The sequence below is a fragment of the Dendrobates tinctorius genome, unplaced genomic scaffold (genome assembly GCF_039654945.1).
Source record: "Dendrobates tinctorius isolate UK_male_01 unplaced genomic scaffold, ASM3965494v1 ptg000015l, whole genome shotgun sequence".
NCBI lineage: Eukaryota > Metazoa > Chordata > Amphibia > Anura > Dendrobatidae > Dendrobates > Dendrobates tinctorius.
In genome coordinates, this window is record NW_027361683.1 from 468,486 (window position 1) to 487,504 (window position 19,019).

The 19,019-nt window shown below is 45.4% G+C and overlaps 1 protein-coding gene across 2 annotated transcripts in view; it reads right to left on the reverse strand.

Annotated features, from left to right (window-relative positions):
* Nucleotides 1-17,814, reverse strand: part of FHL3 (four and a half LIM domains 3) — a 108,251-nt gene extending 90,437 nt beyond the window's left edge. The window contains exons 1-2 of one of the 2 annotated variants that reach the window (XM_073562409.1): nt 17,665-17,759; nt 9,292-9,381 (exon numbers count right to left, since the gene is read on the reverse strand). In XM_073562409.1, coding sequence (XP_073418510.1) covers nt 9,292-9,339 — 48 coding nt within the window. In that variant the 5' untranslated portion in view covers nt 9,340-9,381; nt 17,665-17,759. Of the gene's footprint in view, nt 1-9,291; nt 9,382-17,664 lie in introns of both variants that reach the window. The other variant, XM_073562410.1, reaches the window with a different exon arrangement.
* Nucleotides 17,815-19,019: the final 1,205 nt, after the last annotated feature.

Consider the following 19,019-nt stretch of genomic DNA (forward strand, 5'->3'; position numbering starts at 1 on the left):
CATATACTAATGACACTCGGTCCAGCTCTGCTACAATCGTGAGCTGAGTGTCAGCGAACAGCTGTGGAGGAGACGGAGAAAGTAATTTCTCCATCTCCTCTGCTGCCGGAGTATATCGCACTGCACTCGGGTGATAGCCGGGTGCAGTCCATGTTTCACTCACACCCATAGACTTGTATGGGTGTGAGTGAGCAGAGTCTTGCTGCAACTGATCTCTCATACCAATTCGGCATGAGAGAACAATCGTAGATCTGAGCTGCCCCATAGTGTAACACTGGGCCGAGTGCTATGTGAGGCTTTATTGCATAGCACTTGGCAGGGGCTGGCTGGCACTCACAAGGCAGTGGCCCTCGAGTTGCGCTGGCTTCTTATCTCTGGCCATTGCATTAAAGCAGCAAAGATAACAGGATTTAAAACTAGGATGGCACATAGATTTGGGAACAGTAAGGAGCTTGCTGCATAGATATGGGAGCAAAACCGAGCTTACTACAGAGATATGGGAACAGAACACAGCTTACTGCAGAGATATGGGAGCAGAACCGAGCTTACTACAGAGATATGGGAACAGAACACAGCTTACTGCAGAGATATGGGAGCAGAACACAGCTTACTACAGAGATATGGGAACAGAACAGAGCTTACTACAGAGATATGGGAGCAGAACAGAGCTTACTACAGAGATATGGGAGCAGAACAGAGCTTACTACAGAGATATGGGAGCAGAACAGAGCTTACTACAGAGATATGGGAGCAGAACACAGCTTACTACAGAGATATGGGAGCAGAACACAGCTTACTACAGAGATATGGGAGCAGAACACAGCTTACTACAGAGATATGGGAGCAGAACAGAGCTTACTACAGAAATATGGGAGCAGAACAGAGCTTACTACAGAAATATGGGAGCAGAACAGAGCTTACTGCAGAGATATGGGAGCAGAACAGAGCTTACTACAGAAATATGGGAGCACTTGCACACTTGCGTTTTTTTGCAGTGCGTTTTTTGCGCACACAAACGCATGAAAAAAACGCATCATGCGTTTGTGTGCCGGTTTTGGTGCTTTTTTTAAAAAACGCAGGCTTTTTTTGCGCATAACCCTTAGACTATAATGGGTGTTTTGCTGTAAAAAAAACGTATTTTTGGGGGCAAGTCGGATGCACAAAAAATGCAACAGGATGCATTTTGTGCGCCCGAGCGCACACTACAAAAAAAACGCATGTGCATACAAACGCGTACAAACGCATGTGTATTTGCACCTACGCGCACCCATGTTAAAGTATAGTGGAAAAACGCATGTTTTTTGCACTAAAAAACAGCGCAAAAAACGCAAGTGTGAAACCAGCCTTACTCCAAAGATTTGGGAGCAGAATGGAGCTTACTCCAGAGATATGGGAACAAAATAGAGCTTATGCCAAAGGTTTGGGAGCAGAACGGAGCTTACTCCAGAGATTTGGGAACAGAACCGAGCTTGCTCCAGAGATATGGGAACAGAACCGAGCTTGCTCCAGAGATATGGGAGCAGAACCAAGCTTACTACAGAAATATGGGAGCAGAACAGAGCTTACTACAGAGATATGGGAGCAGAACTGAGATTACTCCAGAGATACGGATCAGAACGGAGAATACTACAGAGATATGGGAGCAGAACCGAGCTTACTACAGCGGTATGGAAGCAGAACCCAGCTTACTACAAAGATAAGGAAGGAGAACCGAGCTTACAGAGATTTGGAGCAGAACTGAGTTTACCCCAGAAATATGGGAGCAGAACAGAGCTTACCACAGAGATATGAGATATATACAGTTGTGGCCAAAAGTATTGACACCCCTACAATTTTGTCAGATAATACTCAGTTTCTTCCTGAAAATGATTGCAAACACAAATTCTTTGGTATTATCTTCATTTAATTTGTCTTAAGTGAAAAAACACAAAAAGAATTGTCCTAAAGCCAAATTGGATATAATTCCACACCAAACATAAAAAAAGAGGATGGACAAAAGTATTGGCACTGTTCGAAAAATCATGTGATGCTTCTCTAATTTGTGTAATTAACAGCACCTATAACTTACCTGTGGCACCTAACAGGTGTTGGCAATAACTAAATCACACTTGCAGCCAGTTGACATGGATTAAAGTTGACTCAATCTCTGTCCTGTGTCCTTGTGTATACCACATTGAGCATGGAGAAAAGAAAGAAGACCAAAGAACTGTCTGAGGACTTGAGAAACCAAATTGTGAAGAAGCATGAGCAATCTCAAGGTTACAAGTCCATCTCCAAAGATCTGAATGTTCCTGTGTCTACCGTGCGCAGTGTCATCAAGAAGTTTAAAGCCCATGGCACTGTGGCTAACCTCCCTAGATGTGGACGGAAAAGAAAAATTGACAAGAGATTTCAACGCAAGATTGTGCGGACGTTGGATAAAGAACCTCGACTAACATCCAAACAAGTTCAAGCTGCCCTGCAGTCGAGGGTACAACAGTGTCAACCCGTACTATCCGTCGGCATCTGAATGAAAAGGGACTGTATGGTAGGAGACCCAGGAAGACTCCACTTCTTACCCCAAGACATAAAAAAGCCAGGCTGGAGTTTGCCAAAACTTACCTGAAAAAGCCTAAAATGTTTTGGAAGAATGTTCTCTGGTCAGATGAGACAAGAGTAGAGCTTTTTGGGCAAATGCATCAGCAGAGTTTACAGGAGAAAAAAAAAAAAAAAAAAACACGGTCCCTACAGTCAAACATGGCGGAGGTTCCCTGATGTTTTGGGGTTGCTTTGCTGCCTCTGACACTGGACTTCTTGACCGTGTGCATGGCATTATGAAGTCTGAAGACTACCAACAAATTTTGCAGCATAATGTAGGGCCCAGTGTGAGAAATCTGGGTCTCCCTCAGAGGTCATGGGTCTTCCAGCAGGACAATGACCCAAACACACTTCAAAAAATGGTTTGAGAGAAAGCACTGGAGACTTCTAAGGTGGCCAGCAATAAGTCCAGACCTGAATCCCATAGAATACCTGTGGAGATATCTAAAAATGGCAGTTTGGAGAAGGCACCCTTCAAATATCAGGGACCTGGAGCAGTTTGCCAAAGAAGAATGGTCTAAAATTCCAGCAGAGCATTGTAAGAAACTCATTGATGGTTACCGGAAGCGGTTGGTCGCAGTTATTTTCGCTAAAGGTTGTGCAACCAAGTATTAGGCTGAGGGTGCCAATACTTTTTGCTGGCCCTTTTTTGGGGGTTTTGTGTGAAATGATCAATGTTTTGCTTTTTGTTTCATTCTCTTTTGTGTTTTTTCATTTAAGACAAATTAAATTAAGATAATACCAAAGAATTTGTGATTGCAATCATTTTCAGGAACAATCTGAGTATTATCTGACAAAATTGCAGGGGTGTCAATACTTTTGGCCATAACTGTACAGTGCGATGGCCCCAGTTCTCACCACAAATATAAATACCAGGAGAAGCAAAAGAGCATGCAGTCATTTTAATATAAAAATATCAAAATCTTTGTACTATTGGTATTTAATAAAAAAAACACATACAAAAGAAGTGCTCATGAATAAGTGTGGACAACAAATCCTATGAAAAACACCCCTCAACCTCCCCAAGATCAAATCACCGGCAGGTGGCAGGAATAGGAGTATAACACATGTCCTGTCTCATATTGAAGTGCCATATTGGCATCCACAGGCTAAATCCCTATAAATCAATGGCCAAATAAAGTGCAAACGCTGCCTGCTATAAGGGCACAGTACAAGAGTACCATAAGAAAAAATGCCCCAAAGACCGCCAAGAAAACAGGACCAGCAACTTACCAGGGAGGGGAAGGGGAGGAGAGCCCAGCGTTGGAACCCCCGACGCGCGTTTTGCAACATCCCCCGCCGCTTTATCAAGGTGGAGATAGTTGTAAGAGTCCCAGTAGGGCCTTAAAATAGCCCTTGAACCCATTCACATGACCGGTGTCCAACAATCACATTGGCTCATGCGCCGCAAGTGCCATGGCGTCTGCAGGTCCTGCACTGCAGTCCGGCGTCAAGCACAGTGCGCACGCGCCGGGTAAGGGCGAAGTACACTCTGCATACAGATGCCGGCCACAGCGGAGCCACAGACAGCATGGCGATGCGCGCGGCCATGTGAAAATGGTGGCTCATAAGGGCATCTACACATAACCCAGAATCTAAAGGCTATACACAGGCTATGATCACATAAGATTAACCTTAAATCGCCATGTTAGGCCATGCGTGGGTAGGGATATAAGCCGCCTAAATAAGCATGATGCAATAAATGTGCATTAGAACAACAGATGTAATATAGATCGCCTCAATAAGCATATAACAATACAATGGGTATATACTAAAATAATAAATACATCGGATAAGCAAATGGTTAACTCCAAAAAACATCCCAAATTCAAATATGCCACTAATATGGCAGCCTGTATCCCCACATACAAGTAAAGCATAGATATATTAACAATTAGCCAGATGTGTAGTGGGTTTCACAGAGATGCTTGATTGTAGCAGTTGGTATATCAGATCCACAGTACAAGACTAGTTCAAGGCCAGACAAGGACTCGCTGGATAAAGACTGAAAACATAAAAGATAAATAAGACCAGTAAATAACAGATAAAAACAAAGAAAAATTAAAAAACATCCGCTGCTGAGCAGCATAGGAAATATGAGGTCATGCGGAAACAATAAAAAGGAGAAAAAAGGGGAATATCAAAGTATACTGTATATCCTCCCCTGTCAAAACATGAGAGGAAGCAAGGAAATATTGTAATAAGCCATGGAGAGGATTTTTAATGTCAGCTCGCATAGGGGTCTATAGGAATGGGGTGAAGCTTAAAAACTCATTGAGACCTCTAGGGCTCATGGTGTCCAACCCGACAATCCATTTCACCTCCATCTGCCCGAGGACTTTTTTTATAGTCGCCACCCCTTATACAGTACATCGATCTCCCTAATTTGTAACATTCCCGAATTGAAATTATGATATGCCCGGAAGTGTCGGGGGATGGTTTTGAGGTCATTAGGGTCAGACACGGTCCTGGCTGCCCCAATGTCCCGCACATGTTCACGTACTCGCACCCTCAGCTCCCTGGTAGTGAGACCAACATAAATTTTAGGGCACGGACATGTGGCATAATATATAACATTGGACGTGCCACATGATATCCGTTGTTGGATCTTAAATTCCCTCATACCATCTGATGAGCTGAAGGTGGAGCAGCGCAGGACATTGGCGCAAGCAAGGCAGTGTCCACAAGAAAAAGATCCACTAATCGGACCATTGGACCCCAAAAAATTTTTTGGAGTAGGCACATAGTGGCTCCGTACCAGAAGACATTTTATTTTTGTGGGATGGTACTGTCGACCAGCTCGATGATTTCATGAGGTCTATGAATGATAACAATTATAATATTCGTCTGACATACAGGTAAGACGACAGGAGTGTGGATTTCTTGGACGTCCACCAGGAGGTCGACACGCATCGCCGTATCCAGACGGACGTTTTCAGGATACCCACCTCCGTAAATTCTTTGTTACATGCATCATCGGCCCATGATCCAGCCACGGTGAGGGCCATCCCGGTCGGACAGTTTCTCCGCATGCGGCGCATCTGCTCTACCGATGATCGTTTCGAGAGACAAGCCCACGACCTTAGTGATCGTTTTTTAAAGAGGGGGTACAGCCGTAGGTGTGTGAAGAGGGGCTCTAACAGGGCAAGATGTACCCCGCACAGTGGCCTTCTCCAATCTAATAAAAAGGGTGGTGCACAGAATAGAGATGGACCTATACGGTTCATCTCTACGTACACCCACGAATGGCGCAATATGCGCGCCATCTTACAAAATCACTGGTCTGTTTTGGAGACAGATTCATCCCTGAGGCCCGTCCTGGGGTGGTCCCCAACCATGACGCCACATCGCTCGAAAAATTTGAGCGATCTTCTGGTACGGAGCCACTATGTGCCTACTCCAAAAAATTTTTTGGGTCCAATGGTCCAATTAGTGGATCTTTTTCTTGTGGACACTGCCTGGCTTGTGCCAATGTCCTGCGCTGCTCCACCTTCAGCTCCTCGGATTGTATGAGGGAATTTAAGATCCAACAACGAATATCATGTGGCGCGTCCAATGTTATACGTACGTGCCCTAAAATTTATGTTGGTCTCACCACCAGGGAGCTGAGGTTGCGAGTACGTGAACATGTGCGGGACATTGGGGCAGCCAGGACCATGTCTGACCCTAATGACCTCAAAACCATCTCCCGACATTTCCGGGCATATCATAATTGCAATGTGGGAATGTTACAAATTAGGGAGATCGATGTACTGCATATGGGTATAAGGGGTGGCGACTATAAAAAAGTCCTCAGGCAGATGAAGGTGAAATGGATTGTTGAGTTGGACACCGTTAGCCCTAGAGGTCTCTGAGTTTTTAAGCTTCACTCCATTCCTATAGACCCCTATGCGAGCTGACATTAAAAATCCTCTCCCTGGCTTATTACAATATTTCCTTGCTTCCTCTCATGTTTTGACAGGGGAGGATATACAGTATACTTTGATATTCCCCTTTTTTCTCCTTTTTATTGTTTCCGCACGACCTCACATTTCCTATGCTGCTCAGCAGCGGATGTTTTTTAATTTTTCTTTGTTTTTATCTGTTATTTACTGGTCTTATTCATCTTTTATGTTTTCAGTCTTTATCCAGCGAGTCCTTGTCTGGCCTTGAACTAGTCTTGTACTGTGGATCTGATATACCAACTGCTACAATCAAGCATCTCCGTGAAACCCACTACATATCTGGCTAATTGTTAATATATTTATGCTTTACTTGTATGTGGGGATACAGGCTGCCGTATTAGTGGCATATGTTTTATGGAGTTAACCATTTACTTATCCGATGTATTTATTATTTTAATATATACCCATTGTATTGTTATATGCTTATTGAGGCGATCTATATTACATCTATTGTTCTAATGCACATTTATTGCATCATGCTTATTTAGGCGGCTTATATCCCTACCCACGCATGGCCTAACATGGCGATTTAAGGTTAATCTTATGTGATCATAGCCTGTGTATAGCCTTTTGATTCTGGGTTATGTGTAGATGCCCTTATGAGCCACCATTTTCACATGGCCGCGCGCATCGCCATGCTGTCTGCGGCTCCGCGCTGTGGCCGGCGCCTGTATGCACAGTGTACTCCGCCCTTACCCGGCGCGTGTGCTTGACGCCGGACTGCAGTGCAGGACCTGCAGACGCCACGGCGCATGCGCCATGTGATTGTTGGACACCAGTCAAGTGACTGGGTTCAAGGGCTATTTTAAGGCCCTACTGGGACTCTTACAACTATCTCCTCCTTGATAAAGCGGCGGGGGACGTCGCGAAACGCGCATCGGGGGTTCCAATGCTGGGCACTCCTCTCCTTCCCCTCCCTGGTAAGTTGCTGGTCCTGTTTTCTTGGCGGTCTTTGGGGCATTTTTTCTTATAAGGGCACAGTACAAGTGTACCATAACAGGCAGCGTTTGCACTTTATTTGGCCATTGATTTATAGGGATTTAGCCTGTGGATGCCAATATGGCACTTCAATATGAGACAGGACATGTGTTATACTCCTATTCGTGCCACTTGCCGGTGATATGATCTTGGGGAGGTTGAGGGGTATTTTTCATAGGATTTGTTGTCCACACTTATTCATGAGCACTTCTTCTGTATGTGTTTTTGTACTATTGGTATTTAATAAAAAGATTTTGATATTTTTATATTAAAATAACTGCGTGCTCTTTTGCTTCTCCTGGTATTTATACTAGTTTTTGAGCTTGTGCATATGGTGTTGGAGCGGGGTTGTTCCCTGTCTCCATATTGCCATACATTTATGGGATTTTGTTGTCCCCACCATAAATATAGTGCGATGGCCCAAGTTCTCCCCACATATCTAGTATGATGGCCCAAGTTCTCCCCACATATCTAGTATGATGGCCCCATTTCTCATCACATATAGTATTATGGCCCCAGTTCTCTCTCTCTCTATATATATATTGTATGACAGTCCCAGTTATCCCCATATATATAGTAGGATGGCCCCAGTTCTCCATATTAAAAATAATGAAGTTTGTACTCACCTCATCCTGATGCCCGGCATTGCAGCCTCCATTTTCTCTTCCGGTCCGCAGAGCGTCATGAGATATGCCTGCGTGAGCACACTGAAGTCTCAGGAAGCTGCGGTCTGCAGCTTATGAGACAGAGCAAGCCTTCCACTAGGAATTTCTGGGCCCCATACTGGCAAAATTTTTGGGTTCCCTTGAGAATGCACAGTCCCACCGCCCACTCTTGGAAAAACTCAACTTCACCACCACATCCTCACCAATCAGATATTAACAGTTCCCATGAAACACCAGATCACATTCACAACCAGCTGCTTTTGTTCTGGCCAAAATAATTTTTAAGCCGATACCACGACACGGTAGACTCTTTCGGCCGGGCCCTACTCTACACTATTAAAAATATATATTTAGGTATTTTTCTTTAAGGGAATGAGTCACATACATTTACATTTTTTTTAAACAACCATTAATACCACATACAAGGGACAAACATCGTCACACCATGACCAGACCACATATTACCACCACATAGTGACCGAGTAATACCACATACAAGGAAGAAATACCACAACACCTTGGCCAGACCAAATATTACCACCACATAGTGACTGAATACTACAATACTGATCATTAATTAAAAAAAATCCACAATACTAAGTGCCATTATATACAGGAACTCTGTATTTACTGTCAGTGTACAGGTAATACAGGGATCACCAGTGACATTATACACAGGAGCTCTGTGTATAGTGTAAGTGTACAGGTAATCCAGGCATCACCAGTGACATTATACACAGGAGCTCTGTATTACCTGTACACTATATACTATATACAGAGCTCCTGTGTATAATGTCACTGGTGATGCCTGTATTACCTGTACACTATATGCTAATATGCTATATACAGTGATCACCAGTGACATTATACACAGGAGCTCTGTATATAGTGTAAGTGTACAGGTAATACAGGCATCACCAGTGACATTATACACAGGAGCTGTTTGTAGTGTCAGTGTACAGGTAATACAGCGATCACCAGTGACATTATGCACAGGACTGCTGTATATAGTATATAGTGTCAGTGTACAAGTAATACAGTGATCACCACTGCCAGTGACATACACATGAGCTCTGTATATAGTATACAGTGTATAATGTCAGTGTACAGGTAACACACTGACTCACCAGTGACATCTCAAGCTGAAGTCCTTCATCTTTGCTTTTCTTTTTCATCCAGCACAGACCACCATCAGTTCTTCCAGCCAGGACTCGTGTCTGCATAAAATAGCACAGTTACCTAGAGCACCACTTCCAGAGCACATTCCCCACTTTTTCCCTTTCTTCTACACTACACATCTGAATACAGAGGTGCAACCACAATCAACATATAATTGGTTATTATGCAACCCACCATTCCAAATATAAAATTATAATCCACCACTGTGCACCCACTAACTATAAATGCCACTTTCACCATTTAATATATAAATTAATTAGCACCTGTACTCTTTCCCCCAATTCATTACCAGACACTTCATTCTCAAGGCCCCCCACTATGTACCTCCTGCTCTAACCCCGATTCATTATATTTACATGCCCCTCCCGCCTCAATTCATTGTCATGTCTTTCTCTCCCACCCTCTATTCATTATCAAGTGCTCTACCCCACATTCAATACATCATTTACTCCCCCACTCTCAAAATTCATTATTTGTTCTCCCCATAGATCATCATTTGCTCTCCCCAGCCACACCTTCAATTCATCATTTTCTCTCCTCACCCCCACCTTCAATTAAATTGCTGTGCCCCGTCCCTAACACTGAATTTATCATTTGCAGTCCCCGTACTTCCCCCACTTCATCATTTGCAGTCCCCCCACTTTAATTTGAAGTCCCCTTACTTCATCCATTGCAGTCCACTATTACCCCCTCACTTCATCTGCAGTGCCCCTTCATCATTTGCAGCCCCCTATCCCCCTTCCACTTCATCATGTGCAGTCCCCCTTACCCCCCACTTCATCATGTGCAGTCCCCCTTACCCCCCACTTCATCATGTGCAGTCCCCCTTACCCCCCCACTTCATCATGTGCAGTCCCCCTTACCCCCCCACTTCATCATGTGCAGTCCCCCTTACCCCCCCACTTCATCATGTGCAGTCCCCCTTATCCATTCAATTCATGTGCAGTCCCCCTTATCCATTCAATTCATGTGCAGTCCCCCTTATCCATTCAATTCATGTGCAGTCCCCCTTACCCCCCAGCCATCATGTACAGCCCCACACCCCCCTCCATCATGTACAGCCCCATTCCCCCTTCCATCATGTACAGCCCCACTTACCCCCTCCATCATGTACAGCCCCATTCCCCAGCCTGCATGTCGGGCGGGATGACATGACAGCGCACTACAGGTGCGCTATGTATTAAAATCATTGCAGGTCCTCCTGCGGCCCTGTGCAGCTGTGCTGCTTAGGCACAGGCCCGGGGGGCATATGCCCTCCTGCCACCCGGCCCAGCCCGCCCCTGGCACTTGGCTGTGTTATACGGTAGTGCAACTCCGGCCTAATAGTAGATTTCAATCTTTCTTTAGCTCATCTCGAGTATGCCTTGCTCTCACTGGCGTGGCATACAGCATACCATTTCTTTATCCCTTAGGATTATATGGAGTATTATATGGTGTCCTTTATATGCATGGCTTATACTAATTCTATGTGCCATTGCTAGCAATAATTATAAAAGATGATGTATTATGTCTACCTTTTGGTATACACATACTTGTACACCAATAAAAGCTGGTTTTAGGTGTGTGCATCATATGTACATTTCTTTTTTCTCCCTCATGTCATGCTCTTTGATACATGATGCAGCACCCTGTAGTGGCTACCTAGGCTGTGCACCCATTTTTGTATGTTCTTATATTAGGCATCACTTTGGGCACAGAAGAACATTAGAAAGGAGAGTTTTTGTTTTTTTTTTTCTTTAATCCCAACCGATGTTAAGGAGACAAGTCACTGCCAGACTCCTCTAACACCAGATCATCACTCATGGCGAAATCCAACAAGCCTGATTATTCTTTTCCCTGACATTTGCCATTGCAGAAGTGTCTCATGAGCCCCATGCACACCAAATAGTTAGTTGGTTGGACTGACATGATATGGCAATCTATAGAGTGTGCAAGCAACAGACTATGGACAAGAGGAACGGAATAACTCGGTTGTCAACTTGTTTATTAATTACTAGGAAGAATGATAGTGGAATGGCGCAATGCGGACTAAGTAAAGCATTGTTATTTCATGGAGAAGAGAAATATTTACTTTCACTAAATACCTAAAACAGACTGCCACACAATGAAATACTGGCAATACTATGGAGGCCATGCTGGGATCTGGTTGACCTCGTTATAATATACCTGGGTGGCCTGGATGCTGACACAAGCCATGTATAGAACTGCTGAGAAAAGCACAGGACATCACTGAAAAAACATTAGTCCTGACTGACAAGGAAATGGGACAATGCAAATAATGGATGTCATGACGTTTCCTCCATGTAATTCTCTAGTCAGCTATAATCCACTTCCTTGCTTTATCACCTTTCCCATATCATGAAAAACAAGGGAGCAGATAAAGAGCCCTTATACTATTCTGTATTTTGCAGTGCATATTCCCGTTTCATACATAAGGAACGGGAAAGTTTTAACACTAAAGAATCACAGAATTAATGGTGTTAATTTGAATTAATGTTCCAGTTGCCCAAATATATACCACCCTAAAAGAGAATTTGTCACAAGATTTTTGCAGCCTTATCTGTATCATAGTGCAGGAACAAAGACCCCAATTCTAGAGAACCCGATCCCAAAGATCCTTGACTTCTTGCTATAGTTTTATTAACCCACCCCCACCCAAAAACCCCCCACTGTTTTATCTGCTGCAGGTCTATAAGGGTGTGTGCAGACGCTGCGGATCAATCCGCACGGATTTTGCAAAAAAACGCAGATAAACCGCAGGTCAAAAGACCTGCGGATTATCTGCGGTTTGGTCCTGCGGATTCACCATCTCCACAATGGTGGAGATAGGATCCTGCTGCGGATTCCGAAGAATTGACATGTCAATTGTTTCTGCGGTTTCAAAATCGCAGCAAATCCGCGCGGATTTTTCCGCAACGTCTACACAGCGTTTTTTTTTTACCATTCATTTGAATGGTACTGTACACCACAGCTAAAACTGCTGCGGGTCCGCAGCGGCCAAAACCGCTGCGGAATCGCAGCGGAATCCGCAGCGTGTGCACATACCCTTAGTTCTCTGAATGTTGAGCTCTGTATAACAATGTCCATATCACTGATTGGCATCCATCTGCCTATGCACAGTGTACACAGAAAGCTGCCAATCAGTGGTGGGGATAAACGGAACTCATGAATCTCGGGGTCAACATGACATCTGCCCCTACATTATACTGCCCTTAGACTAGGCTAGAAAAGCTTGGTGACACACTCCCCTTAGAGTTATTCCCTATCCATCAAATAGTGGATAAATTACTGAACACTAGATGTCCAACTGTGGGACAGCCAGCGATTCCAGGAACAGGCATCTTAAACGGAGAGGAGGTGCGCATGCTCAACCTACGCTCCATTTAACTTCTATAAGAATGCCAGAGAAAGCCAAATACAGTAGTATGTTTTAACAGAGATGACAATCCCACAGTTTCAGAATTTTCCGCAGCAAATACGCACGGTGTGAAAAAAAAGACCTCCAGAGGAAGTTACTAAAAGGGTATGTGCACAGGACATCTTTTAAAGGGAATCTGTAACCACTTTTGAGCTATGTAAACTATGGGTATATAGGTCATAAACTGCAGAAAAAAGTCTTTGCTGTATGTCTCAAATGTGTTATTGAGAAATCATCTTTTATCAGTTTATGTAAATGAGTTATTCCAGGTAGGGCTACCTCTACCTCCATACTTCATTATCCTGTGAATCGCATCCCACTCCCACAGTGTCACTGTGTCTGTGACGTTGGGTTTTCAGCCTGCAATCTCGCGCCTGCGCGGTCCCAGTGCAGTCGTTCCTCTTCAGTATTTCACCCTTCTCTGGGCATGGGCTTCATGTTCCTACTGTGCAGGCAAGTCACTGGTACGTCTGCTCCCAGCATTCTCATGATCGTTTTTTTTTCTCCAGAAGGTTTTTCTCGTATTTTTTACTTTTGTTTTCCAGTCAATTTTTTTTTTTTACTCTATAGAATAATGAAGAAACCAAAAAACATCTGGGTGTCTTCTGAACTTTTTTATTGACCTGTATTGTAAAGTACAAGGCATCTTTTGAGTGGAAAATGCCAGAAGAATAAATAGTAAAACAAAAATAGAGAGGATGCGTGAGTCCACTAGAGACAGCTGCGACCTGAACATAGCAGTCATAGCACTGGAGAGGATGCGTGAGTCCACTAGAGACAGCTGAAGCTGCGACCTGAACATAGTCACAGCACTGGAGAGGATGCGCAAGTCCACTAGAAACAGCTGCAACCTGTGCATAGCAGTCACAGCACTGGAGAGGATGCGTGAGTACACTAGAGACAGCTGCGACCTGTGCATAGCAGTCACAGCACTGGAGAAGATGCGCAAGTCCACTAGAAACAGCTGCGACCTGAACATAGCAGTCATAGCACTGGAGAGGATGCGTGAGTCCACTAGAGACAGCTGCGACCTGAACATAGCAGTCATAGCACTGGAGAGGATGCGTGAGTCCACTAGAGACAGCTGCAGCTGCGACCTGAACATAGCAGTCACAGCACTGGAGAAGATGCGCGAGTCCACTAGAGACAGCTGCTACCTGAACATAGCAGGCACAGCACTGGAGAAGATGCGCAAGTCCACTAGAAACAGCTGCGACCTGAACATAGCAGTCATAGCACTGGAGAGGATGCGTGAGTCCACTAGAGACAGCTGCGACCTGAACATAGCAGTCATAGCACTGGAGAGGATGCGTGAGTCCACTAGAGACAGCTACAGATGCGACCTGAACATAGCAGTCACAGCACTGGAGAAGATGCGCGAGTCCACTAGAGACAGCTGCTACCTGAACATAGCAGGCACAGCACTGGAGAAGATGCGCAAGTCCACTAGAGACAGCTGCTACCTGAACATAGCAGGCACAGCACTGGAGAGGATGCGCGAGTCCACTAGAGACAGCTGCGACCTGAACATAGCAGTCACAGCACTGGAGAGGATGCGCGAGTCCACTAGAGACAGCTGCAGCTGCGACCTGAACATAGCAGTCACAGCACTGGAGAGGATGCGCGAATCCACTAGAGACAGCTGCAACCTGAACATAGCAGTCACAGCACTGGAGAGGATGCGCGAGTCCACTAGAGACTGCTATGTTCAGGTTGCAGCTGTCACAGCACTGGAGAAGATGCGCGAGTCCACTAGAGACAGCTGCTACCTGAACATAGCAGGCACAGCACTGGAGAAGATGCGCAAGTCCACTAGAGACAGCTGCTACCTGAACATAGCAGGCACAGCACTGGAGAGGATGCGCGAGTCCACTAGAGACAGCTGCGACCTGAACATAGCAGTCACAGCACTGGAGAGGATGCGCGAGTCCACTAGAGACAGCTGCAGCTGCGACCTGAACATAGCAGTCACAGCACTGGAGAGGATGCGCGAGTCCACTAGAGACAGCTGCAACTGCGACCTGAACATAGTCACAGCACTGGAGAGGATGCGTGAGTCCACTAGAGACAGCTGCAGCCTGAACATAGCAGTCACAGCACTGGAGAGGATGCACGAGTCCACTAGAGACAGCTGCAGCCTGAACATAGCAGTCACAGCACTGGAGAGGATGCGCAAGTCCACTAGAGACAGCTGCTACCGCTGGTCGTACGCATATATATACTGCTGGAATTGAAATTAACGTTTGACAATCGGGGATAAAAAAAACAAGATATTTTGGAGGCTGCCTGTGAGTGATAGATGTCCAAAGTCAGGTAGATGAAGAGATTTTCTTTTTTGTATTACGCGTTTCGGAGTGGATCCAACTCCTTCCTCAGATACATTAAAACAAGACATTACCTCTGACCAGTTCATCCAAAACTTGACATCCAGGGACCACAAAAGGTGGATGGTCTTCTGATCTGCTGAACGTAACTTGTAAATGTCTAATCATGTAATGGATGTGTTCACCCACACCGATACAGTAAGCCAACCTTGAGTCTGAGGTTTCCGCTCCCCAAAAGGACTTGTTTTTTCGGATATAACAATCTTATGTTCTGTAGTCCATTTGTTTCTAACACAAAACTCCACATACTGTAATGATACAAATATTGAGCTAGAACACATGGCTTGGATTATACATTCTGTCTCCTGGAGGAACGAGCTCTCACAACTCCTCCACTTGTGCTGTGGAGATAAACATTACAGACAGGGCCACATACACTTCCTGCGCCAGCCAATTTCCTGCCCATAGACCTGAAAGCTACAGGTTATATACAAGAGAGGAAACGGATTGTTAACCGATATAGACATAAGAAACTAGAAAAAAAAAAAAGTTACTCTTCCTCAATCAGCCATACGATGATATCACACTTAGGTCACCTCTATAAAAAAATAAAAAGGAAATAATAGATTTATATCAGATTACAAACAAACCTTACAAATATTTACATGAAATAACCTCTCAGTGCAGAACAGCCAGAGCTGCGTCTCTGAACCCCGGATATTGGCACATCCACCAGAGGTTATTATGGATGGGACAGTTACTGTGTGATCATTTTGTGAAATTGTCTTAGTCATCCTTGTCAGATTGGTTTATACTTGTCAGTAGCAACAGAGAAGAAAAAGAAATAAAGCATTAAAGTGATTGTCTTGGCAGCAAGAGCAGTGACTTTAGCATTTAGTTCCATTACGAAGAGCTCCCCCTGTGGGCATACAACATCTACAACATGACTCAGTCCTACAATTACCTTCAAACTTTTCCAGCATCTGGCACATCAGGCTGCTTATGCTGGAGACGCAGTGCCAACGTCTACACCCTTTCTTTTCCTTCTCTATGTAGTAAGGAGGACTATGATGAGCGAATGTGCTGGGATAAGGTGTTATCAGTGCATGCTCGGGTGCTAACCAAGTGTCATCAGCGTGCTCGAAAAGTATGTTCGAGTCCACGTGGCTGCATGTCTCGCGGATATTCGACAACGAAAACACATGCAGGGATTGCCCGTTTGTTAATATTAAGAAGCTTTGTATAGGGCTTTCTATGAGAATATACACCTGGCTGTACAAATCCGACTCACTACTGCTGCTTGTCTTTGAGATCTATAAAAATTTTCATTGCAGAGTCCCTGGAGGTAAAAGTGGTATAGTGACACAATGATATTCATCAGTAAAGGGGTTGTTGGGTTAAAACAAAATATCAGCTACCCACAGAATAGGTGATCGGTGGCTGATCTGTGGAGATTGGATCGCCGGGACCTGGGGAATTTGTATCCAAGACAAGGCTCTTTTAACCCTTTTACAAAATGGCGTGGCACTTCGAATGCCCAACTCCTGCGCCATTCATTCTCCACGGGGCTTGCCAGAGAAAGTGACCAGCAGCGCTCACCAGCCCCATAGAGAATGAATGCAGTGCAGGACGAGCACACGATTCCATTATAACAGGGATAAGATCTGTGGATTGAGGCGGGTCCCAGTGGTCAGACCCCTATTGATCATGAAGCTATTACCTATCCCAAGAATAGATCACTTCTTTGCAAAGAAGAAGCTTTTTAATGTCAATTACATATGCCATAAGTGTCTGATAGGTGGGGTTCCTAATCTGGGAGATCAGGGGTCCCCTGACCCATTCTACAAGCCAGAGGCAGCATCACACTAGCCCACCTTCACTGGGCAATATAAGTCACAAACAGCAAGCACACCCGAGCCGTCGCCTATCCTATTAGTGGCCATTGCTAGAGACAAGATGGCAGAGGATGGGACCCCCATTTATCAGATTTATGGCACATGCAATGAGGGAGAACCCCTTTAATGAGGGAAACTGGAGCTGGCAGCCTAGTACAGCAGAGTTTGCAGGGAGGCACAGAACCTCAGAATCATTAGAGCCAACAGCGCAGATGCGACAGCACGTTGGCTGCTGGATGCCAAGGTCATCGTGCCAGATACCTAGGAAGGCACGTCTGTACCCGCCATATGTCACATTGGGCAGGAGAGCGACAACAAGTCCACCCAGCTCTGCTACATCACCACTTAGGGTGCACATACAGGGACCCTCATCTAGCACACCGTCCATGTTAGGGCAGGTACAGGTGAATATCGCAACTCGGGTCAGTGGTGATCACAGTCTCTGTACAGCGCTGCGGAATAGGTTGTCGCTATATAGGCAGAAGAAAAGAGAACACAGGTGACAACACAAATCATCTGGACTAATAGTAGCCCAGAACTGTGACAGAGGACAGACATGTCTCCCCATCAGTCCACACACAAAGAGGTTCTGCAGCTCCCTGACTAATGGCCCCCACACCAGCCAGGTAGGCTCTCCCTGGAATGTGAGGCAGACTCCATTGTGTCTGAGGCACTGGCACTCACCTCTTCTCCTGGCTGTGAGGAAAGTGGAGCGACTCCGGAGCCAGACACGCGTGTAATGCAGCGGCCACTCAGAGGAAATGACTAACAGCAGAGGAGGACTGGCCTCATTCCTGAGGTACGGCTCATTAGCATAGGCCGCACCCACCAGTGACCGGGGCGGGGCAGTGACACGGGGCGGCCTGGTACCTGGCTCCTGCGGTGACTGCAGCCTGCCGTCTGTTACCTGTCCACACACAGCGCCGCCGGCTTTATAAACAGTGCGGCTTTTTCTCACTTTCTGGTCAGCGGTTTCTCTTGGAGTTCCGCAGTTTTCCGACATTGCGATTACATGTTGTTCTAGTAGTAAACACAAGTGTGATGTTTTCTCTCCTATCCACTACTGTAGGGACGACTTGTGGCCATGCTTTATTTTTTGTCATTGAGGTAAAACAGCAACATGGCAGCCGGTGTGAGCACAGACTAACGTCTGACAGATTACCGTCATGGCGTTCAGAATTGTATGATATATAGCGCCCGTATATTACTGCGCGCAGCCTCCATCACAGATATGAATACGGTCTAGAGATGAGCGACTTTGCCTTTTTAGGGTCGAGTCGGGTTTCATGAAACCCCACTTTCTCAAAAGTCGAGTCGAACGAAATCAGCCGACTGTAGGGAAAAGTTGTGAAACACGAAACCCAATGCAAGTCAATGGGGAGAAAAGTCGGCAGTGAGTGGAGGACAGTAAACACACCTGGCATGAAATGTAACCCTAGAGGCGGCGAAATCTCTCTCTTCTCTCTCTCTTCTCTTCCTCTCCATCTCACTCCCACTCCAGCTCCGCTCCGCTTCTCTCATTGGCTGAAAAGAGTCACGTGCAAGCATTCGGAGAAACCCGACTTTGGCGCTTGGGTCGCCGACCGCATGGCCGACTTCACACTGTGGTGGGGTTTCGTTTCATGAAACCCGACTTTGGCGAAAGTCGGCGACTTTTGAATCTGACCGACGTGTTTTGCTCAACTCTAATACGGTCTAAGGCCGGAGTCACACTTGCGAGTGCAATGCGAGAAACTCGCATCAATACCCGGCACTGCCGCCGGCACGCGGGACCGGAATGTGCGGCTGCATAGAAATACTTGCAAACAGGTGAATCTGCACAGATCGGAACTTGTCTGTGTAATCACTCTGTGTTTTTACAAAAATGGATGTTTGTTTGAACGTTTTACATGCCTTTAGGCTATGTGCCCACGTAGCGTTATATTCCGGACACTAAAAACCGGACTCCTTCCCAGAAATCGTGCGTTTTTTTCCATGCGATTTCTCTGCGATATTATCGCGATTATGATCGCGATTTTGCCGCGATTTTCGCGTGCAAT